This window comes from Rhinopithecus roxellana, chromosome 17 (genome assembly GCF_007565055.1).
Source record: "Rhinopithecus roxellana isolate Shanxi Qingling chromosome 17, ASM756505v1, whole genome shotgun sequence".
Taxonomy (NCBI): Eukaryota; Metazoa; Chordata; class Mammalia; order Primates; family Cercopithecidae; genus Rhinopithecus; species Rhinopithecus roxellana.
The window spans coordinates 22492181-22518202 of NC_044565.1; the positions used below are offsets into that span (position 1 = coordinate 22492181).

General features: G+C 42.0%; 1 protein-coding gene across 1 annotated transcript in view; it reads left to right on the forward strand.

The window, feature by feature from the left end:
- Positions 1-25425, forward strand: part of ANTXR1 (ANTXR cell adhesion molecule 1) — a 248040-nt gene extending 222615 nt beyond the window's left edge. Inside the window, exon 18 of the mRNA XM_030921455.1 lies at positions 21509-25425. Within this exon, the coding sequence (XP_030777315.1) occupies positions 21509-21769 (261 nt within the window). The 3' untranslated portion in view covers positions 21770-25425. The remainder of the gene's footprint in view (positions 1-21508) is intronic.
- The last annotated feature ends 597 nt before the right edge of the window (positions 25426-26022 follow it).

The window sequence follows — 26022 nt, forward strand, 5'->3', positions numbered from 1 at the left end:
TTAGATCACACAAGGGCCAGCATCACTGTCATCAACACCATCATCATCATCATCATCATCATCATCATCATCATGACCAAAATGATCCATAAATGTTCTAATTTTTGAGGAGGTTTGCTTAAGGTGAAGAAAGTTTTAATATCTTCATTGTGTGCTGGATTCTTTAAATCAGAATAACCAAACTGAGGTGTTAAGAGAAAGAATATCAGAAAATCAGGCAAGACCTTGTTTGCCTAAGGAAATATGAATTGCCTAAGGGAGGAAATGGCTAAAAATTACAGATGATTTGCTTAATCTCGAATGTAGATGTATACCCAATTTCAGTTAACCTTTGGGTATGTAGTGAGCAAAAACCACACCGCCACTCTTCCCTTGGAGTTTTAAACTCTGGCACATAAACTGTGTTCTCATCTCCACCTGGTCCTGCCAGTGACAAGTTGAATGCTGTCTACTATAACTGCATGGCCAGGGCCCCAGAGTAGCATTTAAGATAATAGAAAAAAAACCAGCTACTGTGCCAATAGCCTTTGAGAGATGACCTGTACTGATACAGATACCAGGTTATCTTTGGCATAAGCCAGCCAAAAACACAAATAGGATCGCCTCAGAAGTACTTTCAAGGCTTACAGACTGGGAATTTTCCTTTTGATACCATCCTCATCGATCGTCAGGTTGTGTATGATCATTATTTCAGAGACTCAAATCAGAAGTAATGTTCATGTAACTACCAACCTTCTGGAACAGAAGGTTGAGATCACTGTTGGTTTTTTTGACAGAAGACTGTGGCAACACACTTTGAAAGTGGGCGAAAGGTAATCCAGATGGTAATCAGCTGTAAAAGTGTTCTGTTTATGGGAAGAATGAAGTACCATGTCCTGCTGCTGCTCTTCACTTTAGTTTTATCACCTTTTTTCCTCCCTATTCCCTTCCCCTGCCCTCAAACCTCTACCTCCCTGCAAGTGCCCTACTTCCAAGTTTCGGAAGGTGGGCTTGCATTCCATTCCATCCCTAGGGAAAGAGCCTGCAGGGCCCCACCATTGCTCAGGCACTCTCTTGACCAGAGCATAAAGGATTGGCAGACACCCTGGCGTGATCCTACACAGCAGTCTTCAGATACAGCTGCTCTTCCATCCCCAAACACGTAAATCTATGACTTCTGGCAGCTTGGAAAATGTCATTTTCCTCTGAAAATGACATTAGAGGCAGAAGAGTCTCAACTCCACTCTCTATTACAGAAGTACTCCTCCTAAAATATTAATATTTGTGCTTAGTTCACATTATACCGTGTGACTAACATATGAAGAGAAATCTTCTTGGAGATTAAACAAGTCTCTCTTGGGCTCATTGCACAGTTTGGGGAGGTAAGCCCCAGGTCCGAAGCTGCCTGGAGACATCCTGAGTGTCACCCTCCCTCCGTTTTCTGTGGTGCTGCCAGTCTGTGTGAATGAGCTCATGTGCTAATCTCCCAGCCAGCCCCTCCCTTCTCTTCTCTGTAGTGCTCTGCACACTTTGGTCCTTTTGCCTCCCCCCACTCCCTCAAAAGTTGACCTTCCTGTGTCCCTTTATCCCGATCACCACCACTGAAATTTCACAGTCCCAAGCATCCTATCCCTGGCCTCAGAAGAATAGATCCTTATGCTGGCTAACCCACATGTTACTAGATGCCAGTGTCCAGGGAATTTCTCTGCTGGATAACACTCTGGCATTTTAAAAGGAATCTCCATGAGATTCCCACAGGGCATCCCTAATGTTGAAAATATCAGACTGAGCCAGGCACACTGGCATATGCCTGTAGTCCCAGCTACTCGGGAGGCCAAGGTGGAAGGATTGCTTGAGCCCAGGAGGTTGAGGCTGCAGTGAGCCATGATCGTGACACCGCACTCTAGCCTGGGTTACAGAGTGAATTAAAAAATTTATTTTTTATTTTATTAAAAAAAATACTTTAAAAACATATATATCAGACCAAGTGGTAGTCTGGACCTGTCCGGGGTACAAAGAGTAGGAAGAAGACACCTCAAGGCAGGGAGATTTTGGTGTTCTGCCCAGCTCACTACCAGAGGCACTCATTAACCTCATGGGTAGGGGAGAAGCAAGGGAGATAGGACGCAGGAGACAGGCGAGCTGAGAAAAAGCAACAAGTTTAGAGAAACTGATGATGCAAACCCCCAAACTCCCTCTCCAGCTTCACAATGTAGTTCTTTAGCCTCTTCAGGGAGCTTATTTATTGAACAGTAGCAAATGTTGAATGTTATTCCAGAGCTTCTTTTAGACCAAATAATATGACAAAGTCCCTGCCTTCAAAGAAAGAAGGCTGAAAAGCAGGAAAGGACCAGGTGGGAATTGTGATGGCCAGAAAGAGGACAAGGAGTATTGCTGTTACTATTGGGCTTTTTGTTTATACATAATTTCAACCACTGCACAGCTAAGGCTCCCAGAAAATCAGAGTGAGCTGTTCAGAACTGCAGTGTCCCCCCACACTGCCTCTCAATTGCATTCCTCTGCCTCAGTCCCAGCCACATTTCTCAGCCTCAAGAATCCTGTTCCTCAATGAGGGGATTGGTAGCCATAGCATGAGAAGGGGGATTAGGCCAAACCACCAGCAACCCTACTCATTGCAGGGTCTTTGGAGACCGAACAGAGATTGTTCTTACTAAGCATGAGGTCACCTTTCTTTTCCTGGACTGTCTGGATTCACAGAGTTTATTTGGGTTATCTGGCTGAATTCACTCCAGAGCTGATCTCTGTGAGCTGGCCCTGGGATCTAGCTCAGAGAGGCTCCTCCAGGTCCCAGTCCTCATCCCCTGTGGAGAGGGACCTGGTGAAAGACCAGTCAATTGGGGAAGGACGTGGAGCAGGTGACGAGGCTAGAGGAAGACAAAGTTCAAGCTAGTTCCAAAGGCCTCATCAATCGGTAGGAAATGGGAGAGCCTGGGAGCCAAAATGGTGGTTGACAAGTAAGAAATGCTGTAAGCCAGGAGCAGCAACATAACCAGTGAGAGGAGGCTAAGAAGAATTCTGGAGTCAGAGGCCCATCCAGGCACTTGGGGTGACCTTGTTATCCTGGTAAGGGTTTGTGCAACTAGGAGAAACCATTGAAATGGCAGAAATGAAGCAGAGGTCATACCGTTTGTCATCTCTCCAAGTGGAGCTTTCTGCTGAGTCCACTTTTAATGAACAAATAAAATTCATTGGTAATTAGCAACATTCTTTATTCATAATCCAGATGCTGAAATCCCCCAAACCTTTACCCTGCCTCTTTCCAAAAGATTTAACATGTATTTTTTTTTCCTCTTAAAGATTCCTCTTACAATCTCAGTATGAGTCCAACAACCATTTCTTCCCAGATCATACAGAGCACAAGCTCAGCCCAGCCTGGAGAGAAGTATCACAGACGTTTAGTGCAGGCTGGATACGTGAAGCATTTCGTGCACCATAAAAAATGGGGCATTTTGATACTGGCTCGTGGTCTCATTTCAGATCCAACTTCTACATGGTCTTGCAATTAGGAAGAGTATTGGGGCCCAGTGGAAGCCTGAAAACAGTTTTAAGGTTGGATAACTTAATGCTTTTTTTTACTCCTAAATGAATCCCAGATTGTGAGTGCTGTAAATTTTCTGTTTCTCTGTCTGACATCAGCGGGAATACTTCAGGGTTTTGACTACTGTCTTCCTTCAGTTTCATCTGAAAGGCACTCTGACAGGATCATGGCAGCCCTTACCTGAAAAGCAGATAAGTCCAAGAAACAGTCCAGAGGCTTCTGGGAGCCAGCTGGGCAGGTCTCGCCTCTTAAAAGGTGGGCAGCCAATTCCATGGTCAAAAATTAAGAGGTTGCCCAAAGCCCAGCCTGATCCCAGAAGATCACAAGAGACTACCACAGCACCCCAAATGCCCAGCACTGGGGCCACTCCTTTACAATAAAATACTGTCATCAGAAGGTTCCTTTCTTGAATTATATTATTTAGGTTAGAAGTTCAGCCGACCTACCAAAAGCCCAAAATAATACAAGCTTTAACCATTGAACTTTTTTTTTCCCTCTCACATGTAACTCTCCGGGAATAAACTGTCCAGGGTCAACATGGCGACTCCATGCTGTCAGGGGCCCAGGCTCCTTCCATCTTCTTTCTCCACCACTACAAGAGTGTGGTTCTTGTCGGCATAGTCCAATAATGAAAAGGGCTAGGGTGTGCTCTTTAAGGCACAGCTTAGAATTTGGACATATAATTTCTACTCACATCCAGCTGGCCAAAGCATAGATTACATGGCCACACCCTGATGCAAAGGAGGCCACACCCACCTGCAATTCATGCACCACACTAGGTCAAGCTCAGCATCATTTACTGCCTCTTGAAGCAGCTTTTACAAAGAAGGCTGGGAAATGTAGTCATTGCTGGCTGGTCATGTGGCCAGTGAAACTCAGGGGTTCTACTACTAAAGGAAGAAAGTGAAAATGCATATGGGAGACAGTTATCAATCTCTACGATAGTATATTTTGTGTCTATGGAAAGATAGAGCCTATTAAGAAATAAACCACTATAGTGGACCCAGCTTGTGGATCAGATTAGAGGTTTGTCCCTTAGAAAGCACAGAGGATTATGAGGGGAGAGGCACATAGGACAAGTAAGTTGTGATTGGGAAAAGGGATGGGGATACACAAGGTGCTTCTCCAGGAAGGGTTGCTGTAGGGCACTGAAATCCCAAAGAAGGAAGAAATAGAGACATGGAAAGCTGGAACAGAACAATGGAGGCTGGGTAAGTGTTGGGACCCATGGCAACTTTTCAAATGGGTAATATTACTGGTGCCCAATTCTTTTCATGACTATGCTTCTTGATTCATTCTGCCCTAGATTCATTCCAATCTAAAAGCACATGTTGCTCAAAAGAAAGAGCACAGAGTCTAAACAGACCTGGATTCATATCTTCACTCAGTCACTTACTTACAGAGATAGCCTGGGAAAATTACATAGCCTTTCTGAGCCGTTTCTACATTTTTGTGTCAGGATAAAGGGGATATTAACCAACAGTGCTTTTAGAAGAACAAAATGAGTTGATGAATATAAAGCAGCTAGTGCCAAGCCTGGCACAGCGTAAGCACTCAGTGAGTGGCAGATGGGATTAGTATGAAACTTTTCACTCCATAACAACTGGTCCCTCAAAAGAATACATATGAGTAGGGGGCTTGGCCAGTGTGACAATGTCGTGGGATAGGAAAATGGTGCATGTGTGAAGTGCTGAGAACATAGCAGACACCTACCCATTTAGGATGCTTCTCTTAGTGTGCTCAGGCTGCCATAACAAAATACTATGGACTGTGGGGCTTAAACAACAGAAATTTATTTTCTCACAGTACTGGAGACTGGAAGTCTGAGATCAGGGTGCCAGTGTGATCAGATTCTGGTGAGGCCCCTCTTCCAGGTTGTGTGCTCACAAGGCCACTTCTTGGTGCATGTGTGAGTAGAATGAAAGCAAGCCCTGTGGAAACTCTTCTTCTAAGGGGACCAACCCCATCATGAGGGAGGCACCCTCGTGACCTCATCCAACCCTAAGTGTCTGCCAAAGACCCCACCCCCAAATACTATCCCATTGAAGGCTGAGGCTTCAACACATGGATTTGGGGAGACACACGCATTCGGTCCATAACAGTGCCACTCACTGGCAACAATACAGGAAGCACAAAAGCAAACTTGTTCTTTTTTAAGAAAATTAATATTCCATTTTGGGGAAAAGGTGTTGACGGCTACAAGCATAGTAAAAGAACTCATCCTGAAGATGGCATTCCTTGCATTGCTGCAAAAGAAGAAAACAAACCTTCATCTATGAGCTTGTATATATGGAGCAGGATGAGGTTGGTGCTGTGCACCAGATGAATCAGTCATTTCATAATTTTACATTTTCACATCCAAGCTAAATAATGCTCTTGACCAAACAATCTTAGCCGGTTTATCTTCTGGCACCAATATTTAAAGCAAATACCTCAATATAAATAAAATAATAAATCAAAAGACTATACTAATGGTGGTTCTAAGTAGTTAGAGTCATTTAACTGGGGACAGGAAAAATATCCTCAAGATTCTTAACAGGGGAGACAGAAAGGGCAAGAAGGAAGACTCTAAATAATATTAGTTCATCCGGGGTCAGACTTTCACTCACTCAGCATGACTATGCCATGGTGGGTTTTTTTTTTTAATCTTAGAAAAGTGCATTAAATCTAAAGCATTAGTGAGACCCATCCAAAATGTTGATTAAAACCAGGCTCTTTGGAGAGGTAATTGCTACACTGCTTGGCAGGACCCAGGAGTGTACATTGGACTTGATGCCATTGATGAAGAGAAGATGGTCAGTACCAATGGCTGGTTTTAAGATGAACAAAGTTAAGAAATAATATTTAGGATGTGCCACACTTGGTCACCACTCAGTATGATTTGCTTCCTCTTATTATTTTCAACTTTCTCTGCCACCTCTAAAGTATTATACCCAGGGTATCTCTGCATAATTCTTTGGCTTGCCACTTTGAAAGGTGTGAATTCTGAGCCAGTCCCTGTTTAGTGACAGCACTTTGGCCACCTGATCACTTTTCCTAAATCTCCTTTCTCCAACCCTATTTTGTCTTTACTACTTGAAATTTGTCAGAACTAAACAGGTGCAAACATAACATGCCATGGTTTTATATAGTGATGAGATTTAAAGAAGGGATTTAAGCATCAGACAAGGAGGTTTTATTTCCTTATGTCATCTAGTATATTTTTGCCTTTTTTAGCTATGATGGTTTATTGACCTTCCTCGGAGGCCATCAGAGTGAGTTCTTCACCACTTGGCCTTACAAATTCATTTGTATTGCAAGTAATTAGTTGTACCTTTACGCATAGGGAAGACATGGACAGTTAGCATTTCATATAGCCTTAGGACAGAGTTTGTTCATCCCTATTTTGATGGCAAGACTACTTTATCTTACTGTGTTTCCTCTGTGTCTAAGTATTTATTAGTATTTTTTAAGATTTTCAAGTCAAAATGGCAATTTGAGTATAGGTATTTAGCCTGACTTCAGAATGGGGAGAGACTTTTCAACCTCAAGCTCCCCACTGGCAGCGTGAGAGAAGGTGATATGATGTCATAACCTTGGCTTACACAAGTAAGCCTGCACAAGTGTGTAAATAGGCAAAAACCCCTTTCCAGATTGCAACCTCTTTCCCAGTCCTGAGTTCAGCCCTTTCTCACCAGCATAACAACCTACATTTCTTTTAACTTTTATTTTAGGTTTGGGGGTACATGTAAAGGTTTGCTACATAGGTAAACATATGTCATGGGGGCTTGTTATACAGATTATTTCATCACCCAGGTATTAAGCCCAGTACCCAATAGTTATCTTTGTTGCTCCTCTCCCTCCTCCTACCCTCCCCACTCAAGTAGACTCCAGTGTCTGTTGTTTCTGTCTTTGTGTTCATAAGTTCTTATCATTTAGCTCCCACTTATAAGTGAGAACATGCAGTATTTGGTTTTCTGTTCCTACTTTAGTTTGCTAAGGATAATGGCCTCCAGCTCCATCCATGTTCCTGCAAAAGACATGACCTCATTCTTTTTTTATGGCTGATAGTATTCCATGGTGTATATGTACCACATTTTCTTTATCCAATCTATAACCTACATTTCAAAATGAACACTGCAGGGTAATATCCAGAAGACAGAAAAGGAAATGTGTGATGGTTGCCTTTGGAGTTATATCTTTCTGTCATCCAGTTATCCCATCTTTCTCCTGGGGACCTTGGGTTCTAGTGGCGTAAAGTCCTAGTCCATCAGGCAACGACCAGAGCACAGATCAGGATCCTCCGCAGCACCTTTGGGAGGGGTGCCAAGTTCAGAGTCCCAAAAAAAAGAGGGAAACCTACAACTCATACTCAGATTCCACACACCATAAGCGACCCCACTAGGCAAAGTGATGAGGTGCTTCTTGTTTCAGTATTGTTCTGTAACAAACCATCCCAAACCTAATGACTTAAACTGCAATTTGCTATTTTTCCCTCTCATTTTATGGGTCGATTGGGCTCAGTTGGATAGTTCTCATTTGGAGTCTCTCATGAAGTTGCAGACAGATGGCGGCTGGGGCTGGAATCACAGGAAGGTTGACTGGATATCCCAGAAGGCTTCTTCACTCCTTTGACCACCTTCATTGTACCTCAGCAGGCCTCCCTGCAGTAGACTAGCCAGGATTTCTTACATGGAGGCTCACGACACCAAAAACAGGAAGCAGAAACTGTCAGGACTCAGAGGCAGCCTCAAAGCTAGCACAACATCACTTCCATTATATTCAGACGATCACAGCCAACCCAGATTCAAGGGAGTACAGGCATAGACCCCCTCCTCGCCACAGCACATGTGCACTACAGCGGGAAAAGATGGTAGCCACCTTTGCAGATAAACCACCAGCACCACAAACAGGAAGCAAGAAGTGTTTGGGATTGGAAGATTTTCCCTCTGCCCAGAGAGCCCTGAAAGAGCACCCTCCCTGCTACTCTTGGGTGGCCCAGTGATTAAAGGAGCAAAGTTTGTGCAAATATAATTGTGTAAAACATTGGAGAAAAGTAGTTTAATAAACTGACAACCACCCTTGGATTTCAATAAAGCAAGCAGATGAAAAAGTAAATAAAAGATATAGAGGCTTTAATTAAAAATCTAATCAAAAAATAATTAATGGATATTTATTTAACAGCACCCTTCAAATAAATAATTCATATTATTTTCTTAACTTGTAAAACTCAGCTATAACTTAGGCCACAAAGAAAACCTGAAAAAAAGAGAACATATAATTTTTAGAGTCCACATATACCACCAAAAATAAAAATAAAAATCTAGAATTTAGCAATAAGGGATTAAACTCTTGCTTTGAAAAAAGCACTTAGACACCACTGCACTCCAGCCTAGGCAACAGAACAAGACCTTGTCTCAAAAAAAAGCACTTTGACGTTTTAAAGCACTCTCATAAATTACTGTTCAGTCCAAGAGGAAATCAAAACTGCAATTAACTGGGATCCTAGAAAATAATGACAATTGGAACATCTCAGTAAAAACTTGTGGGATTTGGAAACATCATAGCCTTAAATTCTTTCGTGATTAAACAAGAAAAAATGAAAACAAATGAGATAAGAATTAGTTAAAACTTAGACAATAATATGACACAAATCTACAGACAGCAGAAATACGGCATCTATGAATGAAGAACAAAGTAATGAAAACAAAGCAAAATCAGTAGAGCTGAGAAGTCTTTAAGAAAGTCTTTGGAACTACCAGTATCACTGATGAATCTTTGAAAGACAAATCTAAAAAAGAAGGTCAGAACATGAAAATATGTCATTACTAAGAAAGACAAAAAGGCTATCACAACAAATAAGGAGATTTGTTTACCTGTAAGAATGCCCTGGGTTCAAAGTACAAATCTATGCAAATGCTTTTAGAATCTTGATGAATGAATGATTTTCTAAGAAAGGATAAATTACAGAAATTGACTCAAAAAAAGTACAAAACCTGAATCAGTCAATATCTGTGGCAAAAATTTTTAAAGGCATCTAAGAACTATAATTTTAAATAACAGCATGTCTAGAAAATTTTTGAGAGAATTATCTCATTCTTATGTACCTGTTGTAAGAACAAGTAATTCTTGTGCTATTTCAGAAATACAGAACATATAAAAAGATGAAAATCCTCCCAAATTGTTTTGTGAAGTTAACATAAAGTAGCTCACAACAAAAGGAACATGACCAAATTCACCCGTGAATTTGGGTGCAAAAATCCTAAATCAAAGATAATTAATTTCGGAACTTTTCAAAAGTTTATTTCAGAAATGTGCAGATAATTTTTATTAGAAAAAAATTTATAAAAGATATATCAGTAGGTGAAAATATAGGAACAATATAATGATCTTGATATCAAAAAGATACTTGATAGAATTTAAAATATTACTTTTTGAAACTATCAACTGACTGTGAATAGGAAATTATTTCCTTAACATGAATAAAAATATCTATCAATAGGGTTATCTTACTTTATATCAAAAAGTTATTTGATATTTGCTTAAATTTTTTAAACACTTAAACTGGAATTAAAGTGTATTTTTAACAGAAGTAAAGATATCTAAACTACTTTATTTATGAAATACTGAAGGTATTCCCACTAAAGACAAGAATAGGATAAAGGCACCTGACATCACTGCCAATCAATGCAATAAAACAAGAAAAAGTAATAATAGGTAAATATTAGAAATGGAAAATATTAAATTATATCAACAGAAATACTGTAAGAGAATTCAGTAAAATATTTAAATACAAAATAAATATACTAAGAGTAGGATGCTAAAATAGAGAAAAGTTAAACTTTACAATATCAATAATAAAATAAATCTAGGAGTAAATGTTTAAAAGAAGGCTGGAACTTACATTCGAAAATCACAAATTTGGAATGTGCTATTGATGGATGAGAAAACGTAAAAATATAAAAGGCCATTTTCTCCAACTTAATTTATGAATTACATTATTCTAAATAATTGTTTGGAAGAACAATCAGATGAGAATAGTGCAGATAACCTTGAAAAATAATAAGATAGACTTATAAGATCAATATTACAATATGTTGTAAAACTGTAACAGTCAAAACTGCTGCTACAGATATAGACACATCAGAGAAGTGGAACAGAGATCTGAAAAAACAAATGAAAGACCAAGTAAGAATTTGCCTTATGATAAGGCTGGCATTAAATTAATTGGAAAGTGGTAGATTGTTTAACAAATGGTATTTCTAAGTTAGCACAATTGGCTGATTTAGAAAAAGATGAAATAAATTTGAACTTGTACCTCACACCTCATAGCAAAATATATTTCGGATGAAAATAGTTAACATTTACTGAGTAATTTTATATGTCAGGCACTGTTATTTATAGGCTGGGCACAGGTGGCTCATGCCTGTAATCCCAGCACTTTGGGAGGCCAAGGCCTCCTGAGGTCAGGAGTTCGAGACCAGCATGACCAACATGGTGAAAACCCATCTGTACTAAAAATACAAAGTTCGCCAGGTGGCGCACTCCTGTAATCCCAGCTACTTGGAAGGCTCAGGCAGGAGAATCACTTGAATCTGGGATACAGAGGTTACAGTGAGCTAAGATTGCACCATTGCACTCCAGCCTGGGCAAAAGAGCAAAACTCCATCTCAAAAATTTTAAAAAGTTATTTATTATTTTCATTAATCCTTACAACAATCTCATGAGCTAGGATCAATTATTTAACCCATTTTACAGAAAAGAAAACAGAAGTTAATTAATTTGTCCAAGATAACACAGTAAGTTGCAGAACCAGATCTTGAATACTAGTAGTTTGGCTCTAGAGTACACATTCTATAAACATAGAAAAATGAAACTGTAACTAAAAAAAAAAAAAAAGAATGATGAAAGCTTTTTTTTTTTTTTTAGGACAGAATTTCACTCTTGTTGCCCAGGCTGGAGTGCGATGGCGTGATCTCGGCTCACCGCAACCTCCACCTCCTGGGTTCAAGAGATTCTCCTGCCTCAGCCTCCCAAGTAGTTGGGATTACAGGCATGTGCCACCACGCCCAGCTAATTTTATATTTTTAGTAGAAACAGGGTTTCTCCATGTTGGTCAGGCTGGTCTCAAACTCCCAACCTCAGGTAATCTGCCCATCTCAGCCTCCCAAAGTGCTGGGATTACAGGCATGAGCCACCATGCCCGGTGATGAAGGCCTTTCTAAGGGGTATGAAAAAATAGACTCTATGGGCCAGGGACAGTGGCTCACGCCTGTAATCCCACCAATTTGGGAGGCTGAGGGTGGTGGACTATCTGAGCTCAGGAGTTTGAGATCAGCCTGGGCAACATAGTGAAAACCCGTCTCTACCAAATATAAAAAACAATTAGCCAGGTGTGGTGGTGCATTCCTGTAGTCCCAGCTACATGGGAGGCTGAGGTGGGAGGATCACTTGAACCTAGGAGGCAGAGTTTGCAGTGAGCTGAGATCACGCCACTGCACTCCAACCTGGGTGACAGGGTGAAACCCCATCTCAAAAAAAAAAAAAAAAAAATAGACTCTATGGATTGATATAATTGGCTACCCACATAAACTTATTTAACTTCTGTACATCAAAAAATACCATCAGTAAAATTTTTTAAAATCACAAACAAAAAAAATAGCTTACATAACCAGTATATTAGTCTGCTCTCATACTGCTATAAAGAACTACCCAAGACTGGGTAATTTATAAAGAAAAGAGGCTTGACTCCCAGTTCTGTATGGCTGGGGAGGCCTAAGGAAATTTACAATCATGGCAGAAGGGGAAGCACATATGTCTTACGCGGCAGGCAGGTGAGAAAGTGTGTGAGCGAGTGCAGGGGAACTGCCCTTTATAAAACCATCAGATCTCATGAAACATATTCACTATCATGAGAACAGCATGGGGAAAACTGTCCCCATAATCCAATCACTTCTCTTTCTCCACATGTGGGGATTACAATTCAAGATGAGATTTGGGTGGGGACACAAAACCTAACCATATCAGTTTCATCATTACTCTATAAAGAGCTCTTACAAATCAATAAAAAAGATTAAAAAAAAAGATCAAAACCTCAGTAAAAGTGGGCAAAGTATATGAACAGACAAATCATTAAAGGTGAAATACAAAGGACTAATATATATATATGTAGTATGCGGGGGTGTGTATATATACGTGTGTGTGAGTGTATATATGTATATATATACACACACATATATCTTTACATATACATGTACACACACATTTTAAAAACTTTCATCTCACAAATAATAAAACTGAACATGGAAACAATAATACAATTCCTTCAGATAGTCAAATTGGCAAAAATGTTTAATTCTAAAACTGTAATTGAAAGTGTAGGAAAATAGAAATCTCATAAAATAGTACTGGAACTACGAGTGAATATCACTTTTTCTAGAAGACAGTTTGACAATATCAAAAACTGTTAAAATGTGCATAAACTCTGACCCAGAAATTCTACCTCAAACAATTTGTTCTAAAACAATTGACAGATGTATGAAAATACTTATGAATGGTTTTATCACAGCATTGTTTATAATAGAGACAAATTAGATACACTCTTAATACCCAACAATAAAGAAATTCTTAACTGCATTTGGTGCTTCCATGTGATAGAAGATTCTACAACCACTGAAAATGACAGGGGAGAAATGGTCACAGTAAACTACTCTAAAACTTTTATACAGGATGATCCCATTTTCCTAAATATATCCACCACTGGGTATGTATCTGTGCTCTGTAAAGACGAGCACAAAATATTAATTCTGAATGCTGTAAGTTAACATTCCCTTCTCCCTTCCTCTTCTTTCTTTTTTCATTGTGTATTTTTCAACTAAAGAGATACCATTTTTATTTCTACCCTTTCCTTCATTTTTCTAGTTTCCTTGTGTGACCAAATATTTCCTGTGTGCTTTCATCTTACCCTCAGTTCTGGCATCCAAAGACATTATTATGGAGAACGTGCGAGTTTGTGTGTCAGCAAAATGAATCAAATAACTAAAAGAGTAGACCTTGGATCCCTTTCCATGAACAGCACATAAAAGGCAGGCTATTATGAGATTTATAGGCAGGGCAAGTTTGAGGCAGAGAAAAGGGGAGCCGAGAAGGATCAGAGCATCACCACTCCCAACACACCCTTTTCTTTGCCCATGGCTCCAGCTTTGGGGAAGACGAAGGAGCAAGACACAGTCTCACTCTGTTGCCCAGGCTGGGATGCCCTGCAGCGGTGCCATGATAGCCCACTGCAGCCTCAAACTCTTGGGCATCCTCTGCCTCAGCCTCCCAAGTAGCTAGGGCTAAGGGCACACACGTCAGGCTTTTTTATTTTTGTAGACACAGAGTCTCACTGTGTTGCCAGGCTGGTCTCTAACTCCTGGGCTAAAGTGATTTGCCTGCGTCAGCCTCCTAAAGTACTGAGATTACAGGCATGAGCTGCCTCACCTGGCCAGCAAGATAACTTTGAATGTGTCTGTGTATATATACATTTTTATGTATACAGGTATACATACATTTTATACATACCTCTGTCTACACATATGTAGACATACATATATACGTATGTATATGCACATTTATATATATGTGTGTGTGTGTGCACGCATGTGTATGAATTTTACATGGAAAACCAAAATATCCAAGTGAAAGGGAAAGGCTGAGAGCAGGGAGACTGGTTTACTTGGTGGCCAAGTGTTAGAAGATGAGCAATAATGAGGGCAGGGCAGAATTAATGGGTATGAAGGGTCTTTATGAAACAGAATCAGAGCTTTCTCTGCTTCTCCCTGACTGTGGCAGAAGATGGCTGCTCCCTTATCCCTAGGTTCCCACTTTACATTCCCTGTATTCAAATGATCAGTCCTGACTGACTCACTACCTGTCACTCAGTGGTCATTCCAAATTCACCAAAGAGAGAATCCGATCGCTCTAGCTCAGCATAGTTGTCCACCTCTGGTCCAGTCAACTGTGGCCAAGCTCAGGGTCACAGATCACAAATGTGGTTGCTGGGGTCCATTTGACTACTGTCTGTCTTCACCTCTAGACTATATTCTTCATGAGGACAGGGACCTCAACATTTGCTCAATACTGTCTGCAGCACTTTTGAGGACACAGCCAGCACTCAAAACCCATTTGCCAAAAGGATAAATGCAAAAATAAATTAACAAATGAAGAGAATCGTAGGGTAGAAAGCTAACTATTAAGTCATCCTATCCAGCCATCCATTCATTGTTCATGTGTTTAATTCATCAGTAGAGCACCACCTTTGGCAGGATTATGTCAATTGCCTTCAATATGTCGATGAGGTTTTGTGGTCTAGCCTGAGTTTACAAGAATGATTTAAGTTAGAAACTATGCTCATAATTCCAAACAACTGACTTTGGAAACCTAATTCATTAGTAACTTGAGAAATACCTACAGCCCTCCAAACAAGATAATCAATGGGAAAACTAGGCCAGAGAAAAAAGGTATTTGTCAGAGGAAACTTGGCATATATGTTATACTTTTTCAATCTAATTATTTTAGAGTTCTTCCTGTGAAATCCAATCTCCTTAGATGACCTCCGTTCATAGGAAACTATTTGGTTTAATCTGTGGGAGCCATAGCATATTTTTAACCATCTCCAAAGTCCAGCTCCCTCTCCACTGAGCGTGCCTGATGCCCAAACAGATGTCTCTTAACACTCAGCACACATGAGCTCACCACTGGCAACTCTTTTGCACACAATCGGCCCACACCTCTTGTCACATCTCCCTGTCATCCCACAAACCCAAATTCAGAACTTGCAGGCAAGCTCAAACTCTTACCACAATAATAGAAAAGCAGACCTCCAATTTTGAAGTTTCAATTTATTAATATTTTTAAAAATCTAATGACCAACCAGAAAATATGCAATACAAAGCATTAGCCAAACTAATTAGTATAAAGAAATGTGCAAACTGGCTGCCCCAAAAAAATTCAGATTAAATTATCCAAGGAAAAGGTTTCAAAGGAATTCAGATTTTGATGGAGGCCAGGCACGGTGGCTCACAGCTATAATCGCAGCACTTTGGGAGGCTGAGGCCGGCAGATCACCTGAGGTCAGCTGTTCGAGACCAGCCTGGCCAACATGACGAAACCCTGTCTCTACTAAAAATACAAAAAAATTAGCCAGACGTGGTGGCACACACCTGTAATTCCAGCTACTTGGGAGGCTGAGATAGGAGAATCGCTTGAACCTGGGAGGCAGAGGTTGCTTGAGCCATGATCACTCTCACAGAGTGAGACTCCATCTCAAAAAAACAAAAAAATGTTGATGGAATTATAGAATATTAGGGCTGAAAGGCCCTGAACATCATCTAGCTGGTACAACTTTATTGGACAGATGAAGAAATTGAGGCTCATAGAGAGAAAGTGACTTGCCCCAGGTTTCACAATGATTATGTTAGTGGCAGAACTAGAGGTAGAACTCTGCCTCCTGACTGCAACCCACGAAGCAGACCACAGCCCCCACCACCAGTGTCCTGTCTCTGTACTCCTCAGACCATCAATGCCTGGAATTCAAACCCAGGGAAATCCAGAACCTGATCAACAAGATATTTCATCCTGATCATTTCATCATAACCATTTCAGAATATGTCACCTACAATTTAAGCAAAGCTTTTAGTTGATGAACAGTTTCCTTTGATAAAGCAATCAAAGGTAACCCAAAAAGTATTTTTAGAGGTAACATGAACCTTTCAAGTGTGGAAGCCAAGGGAAGTACATAAGATTCTTGCCATCCTTTCTCCAAGAACCTGGATGTCCAAGGAGACCATGGGTAGGTGACTGAGAAGCCCTAAACTTATAGCTGTGTTCATGGATCCTTGACCTTTGGAGAGCCTAAACCTGCAGGGAAAAATCAGAGCTTTCTAAGACATCTTGCTGCACCTCAGAGCTCCAGTGTGTGAGCAGTATTTGTTGAGTGCCAACTTGAACTTGAACGTTGAGCTCTTTAGAGCAACTCTAGGCTCCAGAAGAGAAGCCTTTGCAGCTGCCTCGGAGGTGCTCACCAACCAGTTAAGGAGCAGTGTTTCTACTGGGAAACATTTAGAGAAGAGGGCCACATGGCAAATTATATTCCTCATTGAACAAATATTTGTGGAGGGCATAGGGTGGACCAAGCTGGACATCTTGCAAGAAAAGAGTAAGACATCAATTGAAAGACATAAGTACAGACCAGATCCCAAAGGGCTGTATGCCAGTGGAGGTGTTTGGCTTTTACTTTAAAGGTGATGGGGAATCACTGAAGAATTCTGAGCTGGAGAGCGAATTGGCCAGACTTAGGTTCAGGAAGAATCGCTTAGCTGTGTCAAGAGCTGCTGGATTGTGGTCAAGTCCTACACCGTGTGTTGCTATCTACAAGTCTTTCAAGAAATCATTTGCACTTTTAGTCTATATTCAGGAATACAGTATGAAGAGGATGAGTTCCTGAGGGAGAGCTAGGTTTTAATCCCACTCTGCCACTTACTGGCTGTGTAGTCTTGAGAAAGTTATTTAAATAGGTGTGAGACTTTAGTTTTTTTCTGTACAATGAAAATAATGACGCTTAACTAACAGAGTTTTGATGATAAATAAAGACGCTAATGTACCTGGACATTTCAGATGGTCCTCCCACCACCATTAGATACAGCCAAATCAAAATGGCACTTTCAAGCCTAGGAGGAAGGCCAGCTGGCATCGTGCTAAGCCTTCATTTAGCTGGAGATATTGTTGCATTTTCTTCTTAGAATTTAATCTGAGAAATTTTTGCTAATGTGTGAAAATAATTGGCATTCATTCCTGTAAATGAGGACGCTGAGGTAAACTGAGGTCAAAGCCAAATCTTGGATCTGAATCAAACCACACAAAACCAGTACTGTAGAAAATAAAACTGGGTCACAAAGACTAGTGTTATGAAGTGAGAGTTCCAATCATCCTAGCAACCTTTTAACCAAACACTGGTGCAGATTTGCTGGCCTACATGACACTGAGAACATCTGGCCTTTCTATTATCCTCTTGCAAGCAAAAAAACGATGTTGTGTAAACTGATCTTGAGGCCAATTATGTGGTCTAAATGTTACCGTGTTTGTGCTGGCACCTCTGACTCCAGGTTTTAAGAACTTATTGTAACCACACCCCTCTTACAAAGACTGTGGGTCTTACTGTATATTACCCCAGGGATTTATTGATGCCGAGTCTGCACCTTTTTTCAGGAAGATAAGTACGTGTAAATTCATCATCAGTCAAACGTGTGTGCAGTGCACTGTGGGAGGTCCTATAAGAAATAAGTTACAGGGCTTAGTGGCAACAGGAGGAGAGAACAGACATAAGAGAGCAGGCTCTAGGAGCTGCTTTGTTTTTCCCTGCATTTTTGCTACATTTCTTCCTATTTACCAATTTTATTATAGAAGCCAGGTGTGGAGTATAGAAGCTGTAGTCTGCAGCTCACTCAGAAGGCACTAAACTAGGAGTTGGAACACCTGATTGTGTCTGCGCATCCCCACCTGCAGAGAGACAGCATTAGACTCAACTTCGTTTGCTAAACACAGTGCACCAGGCACTGTTCCAAGGCCTTCGTAACGTTGATTAATGGAGTCCTCCTAATACCTGTAGTGACAGATGGTATGAATACCCCCACCTCACATGACACTGTGGGGTGTCCCACAGTGGGGGCAAGGCAGAAGCTGGGAGCTTGCCCCCTCCCCTCTGGCTGCTTGATGACAGCTCTGGGCTTTTGTACTCAGCTCTAAAGGACCAGGTGGTGAGGAGTTGGGGAAGGTCTATAATGAACCTCAGCACAATGCTCTGGAGTAGGTGACCCATGGTGTACCCCTAGGGTGTTACTGACCAGAGGAAGGAGGACTCTGCCTCCACCATCACCATTTTACCCCACCCAGAGCATTTTACCACCACTGCTCTGGCCAAGACATCATGGCGGCAGCCGGAAGTGCTGACCTCAGGTCTTCCTTTCCACCTCACTCCCCGCCAGCCCCCACTGCCCTTTTTCATCCCATCTTCAGGGGACAGATGTGAGAGACCATCTTTTAGTCTGTGGATGCTTTCAGACCTTTTTGAAAACCCTTGGGAATCCTAACGTGGATGATAAACAGAGATATTGGGAGAAGAAGGCTGGGAGCTCCTGATTTTGTCTCTGAACAAAACAGCCTCTGGTAAAAACAGTAGAGTGACTTATTTCAATTGAAGAGAATAAGTACCTGAACTTCTGGATTAATTAATTAGCCTCTCCTCTCGCCCAGCCTGGTGGCCAGCTCTGGAAGAGATCTGAAGCCAGATGAGCACTCAACCCCAGGCAGCAGCAGCTCCTTCCCCAGAATGAGGGTTTCCTTTCATCTTTAAAGGATGTGAATCTCTTGAGCCTCTCAGTCTGACTTAGCATGTCTAAGAACGAAGGGCAGAACAGATAGCACAGTAAATCCCAGCTCTAAATTGTCGTCACGGGAATTCACCACAGATGGTAATCATTAGGGCCCTCACATCTTAAAGGAAAGCTTTATCCAGAATCATAAATAAACTGTAACCGAGGCTTAGATTTATAAAGCTATAAAAGAGGGCAGCTTGAACAGCCGGGAATGTACAGTACTGGGTTACAAAATCGGCATCATGCCTGAAAGGCTGAACATAAACCGGGAGCTCTGGGCAGTGCAGCGAGGAGGGGGTAACTTCTTTGTGCAGTGAGTGGAACGCGAATCAGAGCCTCCCCCGCTTGGCACCTGGTTTAATCACATGAAATGCAAGCTCAGAGAAACAGGGGTGCTGACATCTAAACATAGCATTGCAACTCCTAAACCAATTGCAGTCCCATCAAGTTCGGCCCTTCCTCACCAAGATGCCCTCTGACTAATGCTATGTTCTAGGAATTAATTTTCAGCTTATTGCTAAGGTTTCCCACCCCCAACTTTTCCTGAGTGGCTCAGACAACTCCATTTTTACTAAGAGTCCCTGTACCATGCAGAACACACTGTGAGGCTGTGAGCTGTGGAGCAGCAAAGCACAAAACAAGGCTGCAGCCTTCCAGAAGTTTCTCGTCTGGCCAGGGAGGCAAGGCATTTACAGATGAAATAACCGTAGTATGCAGGCTGCAATGTGTGGTGTAGGCTGTAACTAGAGAACTCAAGGAAGCAAAGGGTAAGTGGAGGCTGGAGTCACTGTGGGGAAAACATGTGGAGGAAAAGGGACATGATTTATGACTTGAAGGACGCACGGGGCTGTGCACAGGGAGGGAAGTTTTGCTCAGCCCCACCGCCTCCCACAAGCATGTGGCTTGTCCCTATTGTGGCCCATCCTGAGCCAAGTCTCTAATAACACACTCATTTTCCTCTTGTCCTAGAGCTAATTTAAGCAGCAATTGTTCCCCAAATTCCACACCTCACCCTCTTCATTCCCGTTCAGGCTTGTCCCTAAAAGGCCTGGAAAGGGAAACTCATTGCTCCCTGGACATATCTCATTCAGGCTGGACACCTGAATAACCACAGGATAACGTCCGTCCTGGAGCATGTGGCCAGGAACAATTCCACACCCCAGCCCCAGGCCCAGCACAGAGGGCAGCCTCAGAGAGGAGCAACCCCACCCCGGCCTCCTTGAGAAATGATTCTGTAGGCATCCAGACATGCCAGAGAGAGAACAATAAGATGCCCCACAGGCATGGGAAGTGAGGGAGGCCAGGAGCCCTCAGGGGGGCGGGTACACACCCAGGCAAGCGACCAAGTGAAAAGAGCTCACACCAGCACAGAATGTGGTGAGCAGGAGGACCCCTGTCTCCCCTGCATTGCAGAGCTGAGTGTTGCACGGAAGCTCCTGAGTGCCAGATGAGACTAGAGGGTATCTAGTCGGGGACAGAGAAAGCACGCCTGTGCCTCTGGAGAGCAGAGCAGACACACTATAGGGGAGACAGGGCTACTTAAGGCTGGCTTTGGACGCTGACTTTCAGGAGGCTGCTGTAAGAGGTTCCAGGGTCTTCTCTGCATTGTTCAGTTGAGTACCCAAGAAGGGTAGGGGAAAAGCAGAATTCAGGGTAGATGCCTGCTTGGCAATAGAATGTCCCCAGATTGTATTTCTTAAGGTACACAGGTTGTCAGTTCCTGTGACAACGACAACTAAGGGTACCTGCACAGGTGCAGCCACATGTAGAAGAGGGATTCCCACAGCCAGAACAAGGGCAGGACAAACTGTTTATTATTTACTAGCACATTGCAGAAGGCAAGGCACGGATGGGGAAGCTGTTTTGGTCACATCAGTAGAGATAGCTGCCTCCTTCATTCATTACCTGGAACAAGCGCTGGAGGGGGCACAGGCGAGGTAAATGCATCAGGGGCTCCACGACAACTCCTAATCACAGAGTCTAGCTACATCCTTGAATTACAATATAGGAGAAGCTCGTGGTGTTAACCTTCTGCCGTTTCCAGGCATGTAATTGAAATGAATCAGAATAAATGACTTTTGTTTGTGCAATATGAGGACCCCTTCCAGAAGGCAAAGTAGCAGCAGGAAGGATAATTCTGGAGTCTATTTTGGGTTAGAATCGCCAACCTCCACCTCTTCCTAATTGTGTGGCCTTAAAAAAGTAACCTCGCTTTTCTGAACCTGTTTCCTCATCTGTGCAATGGAACAGTTAATAATACCCAGTTAGCAGGGCTGTTGAGGAGATTCAGTTTGACGACCTCTGTACACAGCACCCAATTAAGGTCAGTCTCCTTCCCTTTCTCCCACTTGAGAGAGTTAGACTCCAGGAAAAGATAAATTTTAACAGTTTTGCAACACAGTCCAGGAAAAGAAAGCGGGGAGCTCACTTGTCCTCAAGTTCTACTATGTGCCACTGGAGAGTTGTCACCAATAGGGGCCTGCTTTCCACATATTCCTTGCAAGCCGCCCACCACAGCACCACAGGCCCTGATGTGAGGCCATCCACTCATGTTTCCTTCTCTCCGATTCTCTTCTAGGGGCGCTGCATCAACTTCACCAGGGTCAAGAACAACCAGCCGGCCAAGTACCCGCTCAACAACGCCTACCACACGTCCTCGCCACCTCCTGCCCCCATCTACACCCCCCCACCTCCTGCACCCCACTGCCCTCCCCCGCCCCCCAGCGCCCCCACCCCTCCCATCCCGTCCCCACCTTCCACCCTTCCCCCTCCTCCCCAGGCTCCACCTCCCAACAGGGCACCTCCTCCCTCCCGCCCTCCTCCAAGACCTTCTGTCTAGAGCCCAAAGTTCCTGCTCTGGGCTCTCTCAGAAACTTCAGGAGGTGTTAGAACAAGTCTTTCCAGTTAGAGAAGAGGAGTGGTGATAAAGCCCACTGATCTTCACACATTGCTAAAAATTGGTTGGCAATGCCAGTATACCAACAATCACAATCCGCGGAAAGAAACAGATATTTTAAATTGCCAGAAAACAAATGATGAGGCAACTACAGTCACATTTATAGCCAGCCATCTATCACCTCTAGAAGGTTCCAGAGACAGCGAAACTGCAAAATGCTCTCAACAGGATTATGTCTCATGGAGACCAGTAAGAAAATCATTTATCTGAGGGTGAAACACAGAGTTGGATAAGAAATACATTGCTGAGTTTCTAAAATGCTGCCCTCCTGCCTCTACTCCACCTCCATCCCTGGACTTTGGACCCTTGGCCTAGGAGCCTAAGGACCCTCACCCCTGTGCACCACCCAGGAAAGAGGAAATCTTTGCCTACAACTTTGGAAATAGGGGTCCCTGGTGTGGTAAGAAACTCAACATCAGACGGGTATGCAAAAGGATGTTCTCCTGGGGTTTGCAGGTATATAAAAATATATGCCATCTTTTCCTTGCAAATTCTTCGTTGCCAAGTGAGAAAGGGAGCAGGTGTTTACTGATGGAAAAGGTATGTTGCTATGTTGATGTGTAAGTGAAATCAGTTGTGTGCAATTGACAGGGGCGTATTGATGGGAGCATCAGCCAGTTTCTAAAACCCACAGGCCATCAGCAGCTAGAGGTGGCTGGCTTTGGCCAGACATGGTCCCTAAATCAACAGACAATGGCATTGTCGAAAAGCAACCTGTTAATGATTCATGTGAAAAATCAAGGTTTGACTTCAGTTTAAATCACTTGAGGTATGAAGTTTATCCTGTTTTCCAGAGATAAACATGAGTTGATCTTCCCAAAATACCATCATTAGGACCTATCACACAATATCACTAGTTTCTTTTTTTTTTTTCTTGGTAAAGCTGTGCACCAGAGACTTCTGGGTAGAGCTGAGAGACTATGGTCCTGACATAATAAGGATCTTTGATTAACCCCCATAAGGGATGTGTGTGTATACAAATATATTTCTCTTTGGCTTTTCAACACAGAACATCAGCTGTTAACCAAGGGGAAATACATCAGATCTGCAACACAGAAATGCTCTGCCTGAAATTTCCACCATGCCTGGGACTTGCCCCATTTCTCCAGGTCTTTCTGGATCTGTTTAATCAGTAAGCCCTATAATCACTTGCTAAACACTGGGCTTCATCGCCCAGGGGTAAAAACAGAGCTCCTTGTCATGGGCCTCCTGCATCAGCCTGTTCAAAATTATCTCCCTCCACAAGTCCTAAACTTCCTGTCCCAAGCCCCCCAAATTCTCTAATCTTTTCTGGAACAAAGCAGAATATAAAATAAATATCAATTTAATGGCTTGGGCTATGGTCTCCAAAGATCCTTCAAGAATACATCAAGCCAACTTCATTTGCTCACTTTACTTAAAACAGAGATATAAGGGCCTGGGATGCATTTATCAATACCAATTTTTGTGGCCATGGCAGACATTGCTAATCAATCACAGCACTACTTCCTATTAAGCCCACTGATTTCTTCACAATCCTTCTCAAATTACAACTCCAAAGAGCCGCCACTCAACAGTCAGATGAACCCAACAATAGTCAGATGAGAGAAATGAACCCTACTTGCTATCTGTATCTTAGAAAGCAAAAACAAACAGGAGTTTCCAGGGAGAATGGGAAAGCCAGGGAGCATAAAAGGTACAGTCAGGGGAAAATAGATCTAGGCAGAGTGCCTTAGTCAGGGACCATGGGCGCTGAATCTGCAGTGCCAATGCCAAACTAACACATCTCCAAGTGTACCTCCAACCCTAGCCTTCTCCCACAGCTGCCTACAACAGAGTCTCCCAGCCTTCTCAGAGAGCTAAAACCAGAGATTTCCAGACTCATGAAAGCAACCCCCCAGCCTCTCCCCAACCCTGCCGCATTTTCTATTTTTTTAGAACACTAGGCTTCTTCTTTCATGTAGTTCCTCATAAGCAGGGGCCAGAATATCTCAGCCACCTGCAGTGACATTGCTGGGCCCCTAAAAACCATTCCGCAGGAGAATGGGTTCCCCAGGCTCACAGTGTAGAGATGTTGAGCCCATCACAACTGTTTTGACTGCTGGCAGTCTAAAACAGTCCACCCACCCCATGGCACTGCCGCGTGATTCCCGTGGCCATTCAGAAGTTCAAGCCAAGATGCTGACGTTGCTGAGCAACGAGATGGTGAGCATCAGTGCAAATGCACCATTCAGCACATCAGTCATATGCCCAGTGCAGTTACAAGATGTTGTTTTGGCAAAGCATTTTGATGGAATAGGGAACTGCAAATGTATGATGATTTTGAAAAGGCTCCGCAGGATTTGTTCTTAAAATCGACTCAGTGTGTCATCCCGGGTTATTTAGAGTAACAGTTAAGAAGGAGAAACTTCTATAGACTGTATGAACAAGATGATATCTTCATAGTGGGCTATTACAGGCAGGAGAATGTTTTAACTGGTTTACAAAATCCATCAATACTTGTGTCATTCCCTGTAAAAGGCAGGAGACATGTGATCATGATCAGGAAACTGCACAAAATTATTGTTTTCAGCCCCCGTGTTATTGTCCTTTTGAACTGTTTTTTTTTTTTAATTAAAGCCAAATTTGTGTTGTATATATTCGTATTCCATGTGTTAGATGGAAGCATTTCCTATCCAGTGTGAATAAAAAGAACAGTTGTAGTAAATTATTATAAAGCCGATGATATTTCATGGCAGGTTATTCTACCAAGCTGTGCTTGTTGGTTTTTCCCATGACTGTATTGCTTTTATAAATGTACAAATAGTTACCGAAATGACGAGACCCTTGTTTGCACAGCATTAATAAGAACCTTGGTAAGAACCATAGTCTGTTGACAGCCAGCTCACAGTTTCTTGCCTGAAGCTTGGTGCACCCTCCAGTGAGACACAAGATCTCTCTTTTACCAAAGTTAAGAACAGAGCTGGTGGATTAATTAATAGTCTTGGATATCTGGCCATGGTAACCTCATTGTAACTATCATTAGAATGGGCAGAGATGATCTTAAAGTGTCACATACACTAAAGTCCAAACACTATGTCAGATGGGAGTAAAATCCATTAAAGAACTGGAAAAAAATAATTATAAGATGATAAGCAAATGTTTCAGCCCAGTGTCAACTCAGTGAAAAAAATTAATGCTGTGTAAAATGGGTTGAATTAGTTTGCAAACTATATAAAGATATATGCAGTAAAAAGTCTGTTAATGCACATCCTGTGGGAATGGAGTGTTCTAACCAATTGCCTTTTCTTGTTATCTGAGCTCTCCTGTATTATCATACTCAGATAACCAAATTAAAAGAATTAGAATATGATTTTTAATACACTTAACATTAAACTCTTCTAACTCTTTCTTCTTTCTGTGATAATTCAGAAGATAGTTATAGATCTTCAATGCCTCTGAGTCCTTATTATAAAAAATCAGTTATCACTATACCATGCTATAGGAGACTGGGCAAAACCTGTACAATGACAACCCTGGAAGTTGCTTTTTTAAAAAAAATAATAAATTTCTTAAATCAACTCTTTTTTCTGGTTATTTATCTGTTTGTTATAAAAATAAAGTGCAATGTATTCGAGTCCTCAATATCCTGATCATAATACAGTGGTTGCTGTGCTATACATTAAAGTACATTTCTCAAATGATTTCATGCCTTCCACTAATTTCTCTACTGTCTGGATTATTGTCATTTCTTCCTTAGCTGTCAGACATTCAAATTTTTTTTTATTTCTCATAACAAATTTCAAATTAAAAATGTAATCCACGCTAAGAGAAAATAAATAAAAATTGAAAACAGAGAACATACAGGAAAAATATAGTGCCTCAGGATTGTGTTTGGCTAACATAGCAGAAAGGCAACTAGGATTGATTTTACAAGGAGTCCAGAGATTTGCAGCAACCCAAGCACCAGACAGTGTTGTGGACAGTGCTGCAATCAATACCCTTCTATGTACATCTCAAAATCTTTGTATTGCTTCTGCATTTCTGATACAACTCACTTTATCCCTCCTAGCAGTTTTAATTGAGCTCCTCCATTTAAATATTTTGTGGATAGAAGAGCATCTCCTTCTAGTTCCTCAATTTATTTCTTTGTAAGATCTCATTAAGCCTTGACTACA